The sequence below is a fragment of the Ambystoma mexicanum genome, chromosome 14 (assembly GCF_040938575.1).
Source record: "Ambystoma mexicanum isolate Mex_15411 chromosome 14, UKY_AmexF1_1, whole genome shotgun sequence".
Classification (NCBI taxonomy): Eukaryota; Metazoa; Chordata; class Amphibia; order Caudata; family Ambystomatidae; genus Ambystoma; species Ambystoma mexicanum.
In genome coordinates, this window is record NC_090940.1 from 168,754,423 (window position 1) to 168,770,397 (window position 15,975).

At 47.8% G+C, this 15,975-nt stretch overlaps 1 protein-coding gene across 2 annotated transcripts in view; it reads right to left on the reverse strand.

Moving 5' to 3' along the window:
- The window catches only part of TMEM87A (transmembrane protein 87A), a 522,872-nt gene that overhangs the window by 117,616 nt on the left and 389,281 nt on the right, over nt 1-15,975 (reverse strand). For both annotated transcript variants that reach the window (XM_069638821.1, XM_069638819.1), the window contains exon 11: nt 14,024-14,117. In XM_069638821.1, the coding sequence (XP_069494922.1) occupies nt 14,024-14,117 (94 nt within the window). The remainder of the gene's footprint in view (nt 1-14,023; nt 14,118-15,975) is intronic.

Sequence of the window (15,975 nt, forward strand, 5' to 3'; positions counted from 1 at the left end):
CTGCCTCTAATAAAACCCGACTGGTCACAATGTATTAATTTGGGGAGGATTGTTTCCAGGTGATTGGCTAATAGCTTGGCATGAATTTTGGCATCTACGTTTATTAAAGCTATTGGACGGTAGGATGCGCAAACTGTCGGATCTTTTCCCTTCTTGTGTAACAGGATGACTTTAGCTTCATTCACAGAGTTGGGTAGGAACCCTGAGGACCCTATGCAATTAAACAGTTTGGTAAGAATGGGGATTAAAAGTTCTTTATGTGTCTTATAAAATTCGGAAACAAACCCATCAGGGCCTGGGGCTTTACTGGACGGTAGGTTGTGAATTTCCCTTCTGACCTCGTCTGTGGAAATCACAACTTCCAGCGCATCCCTATCGTCTTGCGAAATCTGACGACAACCTGCTTCGCGTATGTAGGCCTCCTGATCCGCACTTGTAGGTTCACCTGACCTATAAAGGTCAGAGTAAAATTTGCAGAGTTCTCCCTCAATGTCGGGATTCTTGGTAAGGAGGAGCCCTCTCTCCCCCTTTATTTTTAAGATTGTTTGTCGCTTGCCTCCTTCTTAAGCTTTCTGGCCAGTAGATGGTCCGCCTTGTTGCCCTTAATATAGAACCTTTGACGCAGCCAGAGGAGATTACGCTCGGCCGCCCTTGTTTGTATAAGATTCAGCTGTCCTCTCACTGTCCTATATTCCTTTTTAATGGCTGCTGACAGTCTACTGCCCATACGAGCCATGACATCCTTGAGTCCGTCTTCTAGTTGCTGCTCCTCCAGTCTCATCTCCCATTCTCTTTTGGCCTTAATTGCTATGATCCTCCCTAGAATTGTAGCCTTGAGGGTGTCCCACCAAATTTGAGGGCTTGTGTCATCCCAGTTATTATGGTTGGTATAATCCACTACTTCCCCCTCTATCTCCTTAATCAGCATTGGGTCCTTGAACAGCGAGCATGGATACCTCCATTTCCAAATCCCCGGGGGCTCCTTCGGTCTAGCTAATGAAAGGGTAAGTGGAACGTGGTCTGCAGGGGTAATCGCCCCTACTTCCAAGGCTATAGCTCTTCCCACCAGTGGTTTTGAAAGCCAGACGTAATCTATACGCGAGTGTGACCTGTGTGCGTGTGAATAGAAAGTATATCCCACAGTGTCGCCATAGAGTTCACGCCATGCATCCACCAAGGCCAGGTCTTGCATCTTCTTCACCAGGTCCCCGGATGGACCCCCCTGTGCTTCCCAAGAGGTAGAACTCCTATCCTTCGAGGGGTCCCAAGCTAAATTGAAGTCCCCCGTTAGCAGGATATTAGCCTTGGCAAATTTCCCCAGCCGGGTGAGGATGTTTTGAATAAAGGAGTCCTGAGCCCGATTGAGTGCATACAGGGTTGCTACCGTGTAGGACTCCGCCTTCTCCTTAAGTATCACCGCTAGGTTATCCTTCTGCATGTCCTTGATGGTCAGGTCAAGCCCATCCTTCAAGGCAAGCAAGACTCCCCCCTTTTTGCTTGCTTGTGTGGCCTGTAGTACTTGTGAGTATCCCCGTAATTTTATCCTTTTGGATGTCCCTAGACTGCACATGGGTCTCCTGCAGAGTAGCTACATGGGGTTGTTCCCGCCTGAGAAATCTCTCCACCTTTTTCCTCAACCTGGGAATTGAGCCCCTTCACATTTAATGAAAGCAATTTCAATACATCTATACTAGCCATTTGAAAAATTTGTGAGGCTCCCTTTTGACCCAATAGGACACCCTGATCCCCACGTTGTTCGCCCCTTGCTGTGAGCACTCAATCTGTGGCCCACCAGTTGGGCCCTCTGTTCTTGGACCTTCCCTCCCCCTAACCCCCACCAACTCCCCTCACCCCCCTTCCAAGCGAATACGGCTGGCACCAAGCCCCCCCTCGTGAAACCCATACGAGAACCGGATTCCATAACTAACCCAGAAACACCCCACGCAGGATTTCCCAATCCCATTCCAAGACCTCAACCCTCCCCCCCTCCCTGCAACACCTCTGATGAACCGCCCGCAACCAATTATAGTTCAACCTATGCTGGCGCCCTCCCCGGGCTCGTTTTGGGCCATTTGCATCTTTAATTCCTTTACGTTCCATTGGAGGCGCAACCCACCCCCACAGGGCCTTCCTCGACTGCAGTGTTGTTGGATTTCCTGGGTTTGGGGCTCTGGTCTCCCTTCCTCACTCGCTTGGGCCTGATCGTAGACCATTCCCATGGTTAGCGTCCGACAGGCTGAGCTGCCACCGCCACCGGGGGGGCCGAGGTCTGATTCCCCCAGATCCAACAAGCCATTCCCTAGTCGCAGGTCGTGATCTTGTGGCGGGAGCCCTGCCAGACAAAGGACAAGCTGAACGGGTGGGCCCATCTATAGTGGATTTGCTGAGACCATAGATAGGACAGGACTGGGCCCATCTGGCACCTTTTGATTAGCGTTATCTGCGCCAGGTCCTGGCATAGAAATGTTTTGTGCCCATTGTAGGTGATGTGTGCGGCCCTTCTCGCCTTCTCCAGAACCTTCTCCTTAACAGCATAATTATGGAAGGCTACCAACACATCGCGCGGTCTTGATCCTGGCTCCGGCCTTCACGGTCCCACCCTGTGGACTCTGTCAAATTGCATGTCTGTGTCCGACTCAGTGTTTAGTAGGTCTACAAATATCTCTTTTAGCGATTGGGACTGTTCTTGATCCGGAATGTTCTCTGGTAACGATTTAACTCTAATGTTTGCCCTTCTCGACCTATTCTCTAAGACTTCCGCCTGAAGCTCCAGATTTTGTGTAGCCGCAGCCAGAGTTTCCAGCAGGTTGTCTACTTTCCTCGCATCCTCGGTCAATTCTTGGATGGCACGCTCATTTATGTCCACTCTCTCTTCCACTTTGTTGATATCCCTTTTGATTTCCCTTAGGCCCTCCGCCAGATCTTCTCGCAGCTTGTCCATCTGTCTTTGCCCCACTGCTGAGATCGTCTCTCCCAGTCCACCCATGAATTGCGATAGCACAGCTTGGGAAACCGGCCTGTTTTGTTCTTCCTGCGAGGTAGCTGCCTCGATATTCTCCGTGCCGTTGGCCCTTCCCTGGATCTCTGGGGGCTCAAAGTCTTTCGGACAGAATTTCGTGAGGGGGCCATCCGCATGTTTTCTGGGGCCTTTCCCTGGAGCTGGTGTATCTTTGCCCTTGTTTCTGGACATCTCTGCCCAGAAGGCGTGGGGTGTTGCCAGGTGGGTTGTAGGGTGTCAATTGGCTAGCGAAGGGACTTCCAGGGGTGCAGGGGAGCCAACTCTGACTGCCGCAGGGGGGCCTCCACAGGGGGCCACGGGCGCCGGACAACCACCCCTCTTTGCGCTTACGGTGATTTACTGGTCACCACTGCCACTCTGTTGGCTCACCTGGAAGGGCCAAGTCTCTGCACTCTTGCAGACGAAATTAGTTACGTGGGCCAGTCCAGCCAAGTGGTGTCTCCCAGGCCCCTCCTCCCTCACGGCCTCCAGGAGATGCGGCAGGCGCTGACCCCTGGAGCCCGCGTCACCTCCCACTTGTCCAAGTGGGCCACCCGGGATGTCCTGGATCCTGCCCTGGGGCGAACGGCCAACCCCCACTCCCGCGGGGCCCGTGCCGCTCTCACTCCCTACCGGTGCTGGGGCAGCTGCTTGGGTGGCCCGGGGGACCCCTCGTCCCTGGGGTCGGCACCCCCGGGATGCCTGGAAAAGTCTTGAGCGGAGTGCCTCCACTCAGCCCCCCCACCGGGTCTTCCCACGTATCTTCAGCGGCTACGGACCGCCGGGGAAGTCCTTAAATGGCGCCTCCTCTCCAGGGCGGGCCGCACCTTCTCGTTGTAGGGCCACGGGGGCCCGCTAGCAAAGCAGCTTCACCAGTTCCGGAAGCCGCTGCCTGATCTGGGCGACCAAGCACCTCTCTGGCGTGCGCCGGTCGCCGGGGGCTCGCCCCGAGTTCCACCCTAGCAAAAGCCTGGTGTGGCCCCGGCCATCTGCGGCCGTGCCACCGCAGCTCCGACCCCGCCATCAGCCCTGGTACCTCGCTCCCCACTCCTATGGGCCTGCTCTGCTTAATTAAGGTGCCAGGGAGGGCTGAAACAATAGCGGGCGGTGTCTCCAATTTTAGCAGGACGGGAGCAGGTCAGGAGCCCGCGGCGCGACACCCTCACACGCACACGGCCATCTTGGAATCCCGATCAAATCAACTTTTGAGCAAGGGAAGGGACATCCCTGGAGCAGCAGACGCGTGGAACCCTCCGCCTGGGAGGAGTGGTAGAAAGAGGACAGCATATGCCCTGCATGGCAGACCGGACAGAGTCCAAGCCCAAAGAACACTGACAGCCCAGCCAGAGGAGGAGTCAGGAACGCCCAGCCAGGAAAAACAGTGTGTAGTGCAAGTCACACGACAACAGGCCAGCCGAGGAACTAGCATCGCAGGAAGCCCACAGGAGAAAGGTGCAAGCACAGCCCAAAGTGAAGAACCAAGAAGACAGTGGAAACGGTGATGCTAACCGAACAAGGTGGGTGGGGAACTGGGAAGGGAGGAAAATCCCAACCAGACCCTAGGGTGGGGTGAGAAAAGTGTAAGGCCCCAAGGTGGGCACGAGAAACAAGACTCCAAGGCGATTTGAACGGAACCATACCCTTGGGTGGGCTGAGAGTCACCGTGCCACAAGTCAGGATGAGAAACAAGACCCCAAGGCGGATCACAAGAAACCAGAGCCCAAGGCAGGGTGAAAGAAACATGCCCCAGGGCGCGGTGAAAGCCACGATAACCCAAGGCAGAATGAGAGGAGCATTGCCCGAAGGTTGGGCATGAAAAACTGGACCCCAAGGTGGGGTGAACAAAACCATACCACACAGCATATATATTTTGTGTCTATGTGCAGAAGGTTTCCCTGAAGACAGACAATCGTCCAAAATACATTGGACTGGTTACAACATTTTTCTCCGTGTTTTGTCGTTTCCTTATATGTATATTTTTAATACTGAACACATAAAATGCTGTCATGTCATTATGTAGTTGATTTGTGTTCTTACAAGGAAGCGTTTGAAAATACACATGTATGATTTTTTAATATTGAGGTCCTTCCAGATTGCTGACGGAGCCGTCAGGACTTTTTCTGCATATTTATTTGCTCTATGTGCGAAAAGAATAAGTTACTTACCAACTGGTAATCATATCCAGCTTTGGTTGCTTTGGGAAAAAAAACTCTCGGCAGAGGGCGCCGTGCCTCGATGGCATCAAGTCAATGTCCCTCGAAGGCCTCTGTCGAGGGTAACGTCATAGGATGTACAAGTAGAACGCGCAGCGCCCGTTGGCCTCAGTTCGGTTTTTCCCTCTTGTTCGTGTTGCTTTTCTGTGTAGGCAGGCAGTAGACAGCCCTGCGAGAGCTGAAGTTGTAACAGCATAGGAAATTCTACAGAGGGGTAGGATGGGAGGGCGATGAGGAATACGTTGGAGGAACATCCAATCGAAAGAACATTACCAGTTGGTAAGTAACTTGTTCTTCGAATGGATTGTGTCCTTCAACGTATTCCTCAACTTTGATAGACTCCCAAAGCAGTATTTGCAGAATTTGGTGGCGGGATTAGAATTTGAGATTGTTGGCATTTTATTAGGCCGACTACAGAACCGCCTTACCAAAGGCAACATCCTGAGAGTGGGAAGCATCTAGACAGTAATACTTCGTGAACGTATGCAGTGAAGACCAAGTTGCTGCATTACAGATTGATTTACTAGGAACGCCCCTTTGATAGGCTGCCGAAGAGGCTATACCTCTGGTGGAATGAGCCCTCAAGCCTTCTGGCGGGTCTTTGCCTGCCAATTTGTAACATTCTGAGATGCCAAGTATAATCCACCTTGATAAGGTTTGTTAAACAGCTTGACCAAATTTCCTTCCGGTATACCCAATAAAGAGTTGGTCATCCACTCTGCGCTTGGAGAACCTAGAAATATAAAAGCTTAAAGCTCTTCTAGGGTCCAACCTATGAAGCCTTTCCTCCTATTTACTGGGATATGGCGGGGGTAGAACGCCAGCAGAATAATTTTCTAATTTAGATGGAAATCAGATACAACTTTAGGTAAGAAGGAGGGTTTTACCCTCAACACAACCCTGTCCTTGTGGAACACGGTATAGGGTGGCCTGGAAGAAAGTGTCTGCAACTCGCTCACTCTACCTGCAGATGATAATGCAACCAATAATATGGTCTTGAAGGTTAACAAACTCAATGGGCATGTGTGCAAGGGCTTGAAAGGGGCACACACTAAAAACTGGGACTTGAAAAGAAGAAGCTGGGAACACATTTGTGAGCCCTTTTAGGAATGGAATCACCAAGGGAATCTTAAAGTAGGAACACTCTTCCGAAGAGCGCTTGAAGATGGAAAGCGCTGCCAGGTAACCTTTGATGGTCCCAACATTGAGACCTTTGTGTGCCAATGACAGCAGGAAAGAGAACACCTCTGGAATTGAACATCGCAAAACCTGTTCCAACGGAAACGGTACGGAGATATTGTTGCTGGCCTTTCTGTCGAAAGCAACATCCCCATGACGTCATCCGGGAGGTCACAATCCTTGTATCTCAGCCTTTCAGAAACCAAGCGTGAAGGTTGACAGTGTTGACCTCTGGATTGAGGACCTGACCCTCACTATGTGAGAGAAGATTCTCCGCGGAAGACGAATCGGAGGACAGATGGACATGTCTAGAAGGTCCGGGTACCACGTTCTCCTGGCCCAATCCGGGGCAATTAGGATCATGCGGCTTCCGAATCGTCTTACCTCCTGATTACTTGAGGAATGACGGGGATCGGAAGGAACACGTATAGTAGTGGGAAATCCCAATCCACCACGAACGCGTCTCCTAGAGCTCCTCTCAGAGGGAATTCCCTTGAGCAATACCTTTCGAACTTAGGTTGATCCCGGTCGCAAACAGGTCTACTTGGGGGTTCCCCAAAGGGAAAAGATCTCTTGAAGGACTTCCTGAGCTAGTCCCCACTCGTGGGACACTGATCCCTGCCTGGTCAGAGCGTCCGCCATTGTGTTTTCCTCCCCAGCCAGGTGAACTGCTGATAAGGAGATCCTCCCTGAATTGCCTCTCTGCACAGTGGTAGCGACCCTGCACCTCCTCTTTTGTTGAGGTAATGCATGGACACTGTGTTGTCCGTCATTATCAGGACATTCTTTCCCGTAAAGAGGGCAGGAAGACTTTGATTGCCCTCAGCTCCAAAAGGTTGATGTGTAGTTTGGACTCCGATGGAGCCAAACGACCGCTGATTGTCAGACTGTTGGCATGGGCTCTCCACCCCGTGAGGCTTCCGTCACTACTGTAATCTCCGGCCATGGTTGCCAAAAATGTTCTCCTTTCAGAATATTGTCCCGCAGGCCCACCACAGAAGATCCTGTGCAACCCTGCTTGGAATTTGACGCAGGTCTGTCATCCTTCCTGAGAATTGGGACCATTGAGTTCTTAGAGCCCATTGAAGGGATCTCATTCTCAGACAGGCTTTTGGCACCAGAACAATGCAGGATGCCATGATGCCGAGCAACCTCAAGAAATAGTAGGGCGGAAGATTTTGGGCATTTTGAAATTTGGAAACCATCTGAAGAATGTCTTGTAGCCCTCGCCTTGGGTGGATAACTCTTTCCCAAGGATGTGTCTAATACAACTCCGATGTATTGGAGCCGTTGAGAAGGTGTCATCTGTGACTTTAATTTGAGGGAGAAGCCCAGTCCGTGAAGGGAGTGGGAGGTGACCTTGGGATGATCCAGGGCTTGCTCGGGAGGGCGTGCCCTGATCAGCCAATCAGGCAAGTAGGGGTAAACATGAATCCCCCCCCTCTCCTGAGACACACTGCCACCACCACCATCAGTTTGGTGAAGACCCTCGGGACGGAGGTCAGCCCGAATGGCAGGACTCAAAAATGATAGTGCGAGCCGCCAACAGCGAACCTATAATAAACCAACTGACCGCAATTCTATGCTCCATTATGAGAGCTTTCACCCAAAACATGTTCGGGACAATTTACCTCTGAGCCAGTTTTTAAGACTGAAAAGAAAAAGCTCTACAAAAGAAGATTTTCAAGCAAGTGCAACCAATATGAAAAACAACTTGGAACAAAGGGGTTATCCCAAACAAATAACAACACAGGTTTTGAAAAGGACTAGAAATAATCATCGGGAATCCTTGTTGGAATACAGAGAATACAACCAACGGAAAAACCAAGACAGGAAACTAGTATTTGTAAACACCTACAGTGACAGATCCAACCAAATCAAGAAAATTGTACTAAAAAATTGGCATGTCCTGAGTAAAAGCGAGACACCAGTCCCTAGACCTGTGGTTGCGTTCAAACGTAGCAAAAACATCAAAGACTACATAACTAGGAATGACATTACCACCAGAATTAAACAGCAAAAAAGCATCACAGAGGCATGGAATATGCCCCCAGTAATTGGTCATTTTCCTTGTGGTCACTGTACCTACTGCAATTCCACTAAAAGAAGCACAGAGGTAGATTTGGGTCTTGATTCACCGTGGAAACAAACTAAGCTCACCAACTGTAACACAAGTATGGTCATTTATACCATCTGGTGTCCCTGTAGAAAAATCTAAATAGTCAAAAGGGACAGAAAGGTGAAATTGAGGATAGGGGAGCACAAGAGCTGTCTCAGAAATAGAACTGCCAATGCTTCACTGGTCGACCATTGGATCGAGTTTGGACATAAAGTCGAAGATCTAAAATGGACAGTAATATACAAACTTACACCCAGCACTGACACTAATGGAGACAAGCGTCTACTTCTCCGTAAAGAACAAGAATTAATTTTCTTAACCAAAAGTGCCACCACAGGTCTGAATGATAAAATCGACTGGCTTAATATTTGATCTCGAGTTGGTATGAGGGATGAGATTGGTGGATCATATTGGATTCCACTTTCTTTTTCCACTCCCTCTCCCTTTTGTCATACTTACCCCCTGTGGTATATATTCTTCTCTCCCCACCCGTGATGGCTGATATTTCTTGCCTTACTCCCCAGCACTTCAGATGGCATTTACCCGGTTTTTAACAGATGGGGATGTTCCGTTTTTTGGGCGGATTGCCCTCTGGTTGTAGTCCGGGGCGTGCCGTGGGAGGTTACGATGTGCCATGTGTAATCGAGCGTTGGTTACCGTGCCTAACACATGGGGTGGGTGAGTTGTTTATGGGCGGCACACGTCTGGTAGGGCCGATGCCGAGTATGACTTGTGTACAGTTCAGGATGTTTCGTACTCATGGTACTTTATAGCGCGATTACGTTCACTAAGTTATCACTGTTGTGGACGTAAACAAGCAGGGACATGGACGTCATGTGAAATAGCACATGACACTAGATACGCGATAGGAATCCGAATGGGGTTTTCGCGCGGATACATCCAAGAATGTCAAGTGACTGAACGCAGAACACAGGCGCACCAATCATAATGCTCTGTCAATTTCCACTTCCTGCATAAAGGACGCCGTAGGGCGGATAGATTTGCACTTCCAGCCACGCCCACGTCACATACCGGAAGACGCAACTGTACGGAAAGAAGCCCGACTGCAGCAAGGTAAAAAACAGCAGCTAGTCGTATGCGTTTTCGTTAATGAGCACCCGCGAGGTCTAGACTCACCCGCATCTCTCTCTTTTTCTCCTTCCCCATGTGTTTCTCTTCCTGTTTCTCTGCTAGTGTCTACACGTGCTAGACCCTGCATTAAGAAGCATGCTGTAGGAAATTTGGACTCCAAGGCTTCTCGTTTCCCCTTTTTCCTCATTATTGGGATCCCCAGGCCGAGACAACTCTACCCATTTATGGATGGAATTCTGCTTAAAAAGGTAATTGTTATGCGACCCGGATCGCAGAAGGATTACGTTAGAGTTTCCCTTTTTCTTCTCCCTATTGCTTTGGGAAATAGACCTATTGAGGTCCACTTATGTGTTGTGTGTTTCCACCTTGTTACAGAAGAGAATCGTGTGTGATGCCCAAGCACATTCTGGTTGAGAATATCCCGCAGCAGAGGATCTCTACGCCTGGTGTGTGTTCCATTCGGTCAAACTGCCCACGTGAGTGCAGTTGAGCCTCCTGGACCATCCTTTGGATGGTAAGCACCTGCCCCACACAATTGTAAAGTGGTGTACTAGCTGGGGCACAGGAACAGAGGCATGTTTGTAGGAATAGTTACCCGGGGTGGTAACGGTAGTGATGGGCACCCACTGTAGACTCAGACTTCGGTGTTGTACTGATGTCGGCTGGTGGCGTTGATTGGTGAACACTTTCTTTTAGCCAAATTGAGTTATTTTTGTAAAAAAATAGAAAAAAACTTGCAACTGGTAAATTATATACTGGTTAGTTTGGTAGGGCATTTGGACTATGTTCTAATTGTCCTTCTTGTTTTTCATTTTCCGTAGGTAACTAATCGTTTCAACAAGGGGTTGTGGCTGTGGATATACACCCTATAGGAATACTAGAGTGGCGCATTGTTCTTATGCCATTATTTGTACTTCTATATAGGCAGTGATAGGATTGTATCACGAGAGAATCAATTAATGTGTGTGTTCTCGTGTTTTACTTAGTGCACAAATGACCGACATAGACGTGACCGTTCCCTGATGAATTTCCTTTCATTTTTTGTTTATACCCCCTCTTTTTGTTGAGTGGTTGACGGAAAGAAACATGTTGGATAATTGTATGTTGAGAAGGGTGTGTATGAGATGTGTTGAACGAGAGAATGCGGTGTATGTTTGAGAAAACCCAGTGTTACTTTGCTTAAATTTTTGCGTAATTGCACTTGCACATGACACTTTATGTGCATAATACCTCAAACTTGTAGGAGAGCTATTTTGCTCTGTCCTGTACACCCTAGACTGACGGTTTTATCTATGTCATTGCACTGATGTTCTTCTTTTTTCTTGTCCATTATTGCTAACACTGAAGAAACAAGGAGGGTTAATTTGACAATCAGCAAACTATATTGTTCTCCCTCCCTGAACTACTCAATGTCAGTACAATCTCTTCAAATGTACTGCTATACTCTTCAGTGAGTGTATTATCTTTGTATAGATTCTTATGATCATTTGTTGTGAATATTAATAAAATTGTATATTTTTCTACAAATTGCCTATTGATTTAATGGAATGAGGGCAGGCCTTTTTCTCTCAACCCTTTTGTTGACCCGAGGTTACCTATGTCAAATTCAAACAAGATACCTGTCGGACCTGTATGTTTAGTTCTAAAGGTTGTTGACCTTTTCTTGAGGGTGGCCCAGCACAGGCTTTTCTTCCCTCTTTTCGTCCTCAGTGTTATTGGTACCGGTTCTATTGCACCTTTCTCTAGCAGGGTTAATAGTTCCTGCACAAGGAGCAGATCTGGAATCCTCAAAAAGTGTTTCCCCGGTGGATTGTTGTGAGGCTGTGTCATAAACAGAAGGCAGTAACCTTGGGCTACTGTCTCCAGAGCCCAAGCACCTGAAGTTATGGCTCACTATTCTTTGAGATACTGAGTCAGTCTGCTCCCCACGGGGGTTTCCTGACGCAAGCTCTCAAAACCGCTTTGAGGCGAATGTTGCTGCAGCTGATGGCAAAGAAGCTGGAGCTGGCTTTGCCCTTTTACCTCGTCCACCAGGAGGGATTTTCCTTTGGCCTCTTTGACTGGCCATTCCTCTCGCCTTTCCAAATGAGGAGTAGTAACGATAGGATTGTCCCCTCCAAGATTGTCCTGATGAACGAAAAGGCTGACGTTGCCTAACAGCAGCCCCTAAAGATTTTGCAGCTGCTTTTGAAGTTTGCAACCTCTCAAGACTCCTGAGCCTTGCTGCCAAAAAGGCGAGACCCGTCAAATGGCATGTTCAGAAGACGGGACTGCACATCTGGTGCGAAACCTGACTTCAGCAACCACGCGAATCTGCGCATAAACGGGCTTGTGCCATAGATCTGTTGATGCTGTTTGCTGTGTCTAGTCCAGATTGAAGGGATTCCTGCATGACTTCCTTGCCATCCTTAACGATCGCTAGAAAACTTTCCCTTTCCTCCCCGTCTGAAATGTGCTCAGCCGCCATTAATATGCACACCCGCAGAGTGTATGACAATTTGGCTAAGGCACATGTGGAGTTGGACGAAGGGCCATACTCCCAGCTGAAAATACCTTGCGTGCCCATCCATCCACACGCTTGTCATCCCTATCCGGAGGGATGATGGGGTACGCCACTTTGTTAGATGTAGCTGTGGCTGCCTGGACCACCAGACTCTCGGGAGTGGGTTGTTTGGACAGATAGCCGGGGTCACTACAGGAAGGGCTGTAATTTCTAGTGAGGTATTTATCCACAGCAGGGATAGAATCCGGGGACTCCCAATTCTTTGCCCCCCTATTTTGTAAGGCCAAATGGAAGGGCAAAACTGGGTCTGTAGGTGGACCTTGGTCCAAAATGTCTGTAAAATCATCCTGAATAAACTGAGCTGGTGGGTTGGCCCAGCCTAAATACTCTACCACTTTTGACATTAGGTGACGGTAAGAAGAGTCAGCGTGTTCGCCTGGCTCTGGTGTGCCAAACGCAGTCTCTGGCGATGTATCCACACCACTGGCATTGTGCAGTGTGTCAATAAGGTCTATCATTCTACATTCTTCAAAGATTGGACACTCTAGCACATTAGAAGTACCAGACTCCAGACCAAAAGGAACTTCCTCTTCCTCAGATCTTTCCTCTTCTTCAAATATTGAAGACAAGGATTTAAACTACTCCTTCCTGGGTAAAGGAGTGTAAGATTTTTCAGGAGGTGGAGTCAGTTGTGCGGAAGGCCTTGGCCTAGCAGCTTTTTCTTTTGCTGCCACATGCTCAAAGGACTGAGCTGAAACCTTAGAAATCTTCGGCGCCAATGGCTTTGGTGTCGACGTCGACAAGGGCGTCACGACTCAAGTGATTCCTTTTCATCAGAGACCTTGAAGGCTCTCAATACGTCGTTCTTTGATCACCCAGGCTGGAGGGCGCGTGGGTGTCGGAACGGGAATGCTCTCGGCCGGCTTCTGAAGAAGGCACGGACAGAGGCGTGGCCTCCTTGAACACTTCTAGCATTTTCAGGCAAAATTCTACCCACTATGCAGAAGAATGCTTGGTGGGACACCTACATTTCCTGGGGGATTCATCTGACGACGATGAAGATGGCGACCGCTGGTGTTGCTTCTTCGAACTTTTCGTCGAAGACGATGAGTGGTGGGAGCCACTGGGATCTAAACTTTTTTTCTTCACTCTTGCTTCTAGGAGAAAGAACTCCAGACTCACGGGTTGAGGATCGGTCGTATTTGGTTTTACGACCCACCTGTAATTTCCCCTTCCTCTCTCACAGGGATTTACCCGTCATCACCAGACACTTCGAGCAGGACTCTGAGTCGTGGCCTTCTCCAAAAACCATAGGCACGATCGATGCAGCTCTGTGATTGACATTTTCAAACTGCATTCTTTGCACTTCTTGAAACCCGAGCGAGGGGTAGTCGGGGTTGGTGATGATGACATCTTCTATGATTTTCTGTCAAAGAACAAACTACGCAGTAGAAATAATCTAACGACGCGCACCGAAGCAACACGTTCTGCAGAAAAACTGAACTGAGGCCAACGGCCGCCACGAATGCTACTTGTACAACCAATGACATCACCCTCGACGGAGGTCTTCGAGGGACATCGACTCAACGCCATCGACGCACGCAACCCTCTGCCGAGAATCATTTTTCTGAAGCAGCTGAAGCTGGACGTGATAATCAAAGATGAGGAATACGTTTGAGGACACAATCCATTCGAAGGGCTTTTTGGTTAAAGGACCTCATAATTCAAGGAAGGTATAAAGAGAATTACTATTTGTGGTGGCCACTAAGAAGTCTAAGTTATATCTGGCCCATAGAAGAAAAACCCAACACTGCCCAAGCGCAGAAACTATACATGCACGCACGTGGGCAAACCACTTGTGAAACTGCCCTACTGTGTTTGTGGGACAGATGTACAGACAATGTAACAGTGTTACTTACCCCGGTGACTCTGAGGATGCCCTCCAAGCCAGAGAACAATAAATAGAAGGCTCCAGCCATAACAACTTTGTGTAGCGTGGCTCCTAGTCGAGGCCTATGAAGAAAAGAACAAACATGCATTGACTACTTTATCCAAGGTCCAGGAAATGCTGATAGAATAGGCAGACAGAAAACAAATTACCAGCTTCCTGCAGGATATGAGTGCCGGGAGTGAGACAAGACAAAGCTGCTGCTGCAGACGCCTCTTTTTCACTTAAGGCAAGCATAGGTGGCTCCACACATATTCTATCATACACTTATGCTTTGCATTGACGATGTGGCACATGCTTCATAAATAAACAAAGCAAGTGATTGCATTCAATACATTTCATTACAAATATCCAGTTCAGTAATGGATGAAATTCCCTAAACCTACTACATGGGTTCAGTTTAAATTTAATTTGATGAAAAGTTTAAAATAAAAGTACAAGCAATATTTGCAATACCAAGACCAAGCAGATAAAACATCCAGATATGGTATTATTATTATGTCATTTATTGAGTGTGGACCTAGCTTTTGGAAGCAACAGAGTACTTTAAAAGCCATGGGGGTGTGGGTGTGGGGGATCTGTGCATGGAAGGACGCAGATCGTAAGGGATCAATACAAGGGGGCAGGGAGCTAACAAGGGGGAGGGTGGGCAATTTGGCAGCCAGGGACCTACAAGCATGAGAGAAAACAGGGGGAGCAGAAAGTCCAATATCAGGTTAGGTGGTGAGTCAAAGGGGTAGGAACAATAAAGTGCCATGTGTGGTATCTTCACACAATTTAGTAACCACAATTATTTTACTAGAAAATATGCATTACATTCCTAGAATAACAAAGTGCAGTGTCCTGGGCCTACAATCAAAGCATAATTGAACCCCCATTTCATAGATGATGCCCAACAATCAGCATTAAAGTGATTTGTGCATGAATATCAAATTACATCTGTATAGAACTATAAAATGCTCAAGGGTATATCTTTCTTATTCCAATTTACCAACTTAATAATCACACAGATTTACTGGCATCCAAATTGTATACAATTCATAGTGAGCCACAACGAATAATAACCTCAAACAGATGATTTGCAGGTCCACAAATGTATGTGCTTTTTGGCATTTGAATACAACATTTCTGTTGCATTTAAGATACGTTATAATATTTATTTAGCATAAACTATATGCTTGCCGATTAAATGTTTATGTTCTGATTGTATTCAGTTACAACCGTCAAAAACCAAGAGGGGTTCACAGAGGTGTAATAAAAATGCAAGTTCAGCGCGGTATTTAGGAATGCACTTATCAGCTGCGAGAGTTGCATTGTAAAAGGGGAGGGGGTTCTTTCTGATGATATGGAAATTAAATGCTTAATAAAATGAATCCATAAATACTGGGGCACAGGTAAGTATTATCAAATTTAGTGGTAGAACGAAACAGAGTAAATAGGCCTTAAAAGCTTGCTTTTATTTTAAACAAGTGTTAGCATTTTATGTGCAGCAAAGGACGCTGTGGCTGGTGATTTAGTGCAGAGTCTGCAATCCCAGGCTGGCGCTGAGAGATGTACACAGTGGTTGTTATTTTTTGAGGTCACTGATTAGAGCTCACAGGTTTCGCCAACGAATAATACATGACCATTTTATAATTCAAAATCATTTATGAAATGCAATTTTCTAATGGAGTCAAAACGAACCACAGCGGTTGCAAATTGCCCAGTAGGAAATTTTCTCTGGCAAACGGGTTAGAGTGTCCCCAATATGCAACAATCGTATGCTAGTATGTTCATGGTTCAAGGCTCTGATAGTGTCATGGTGAAAGGTCATTCTCATGGGAATAAGGATGAGGCGGACCAAGGTAGTTAAATAAAGTTCTGCTGGTCATCTCAAATGTTTCAATGATTTTACTTTGTGCTGTGGGAATTGGGGTTGACGTC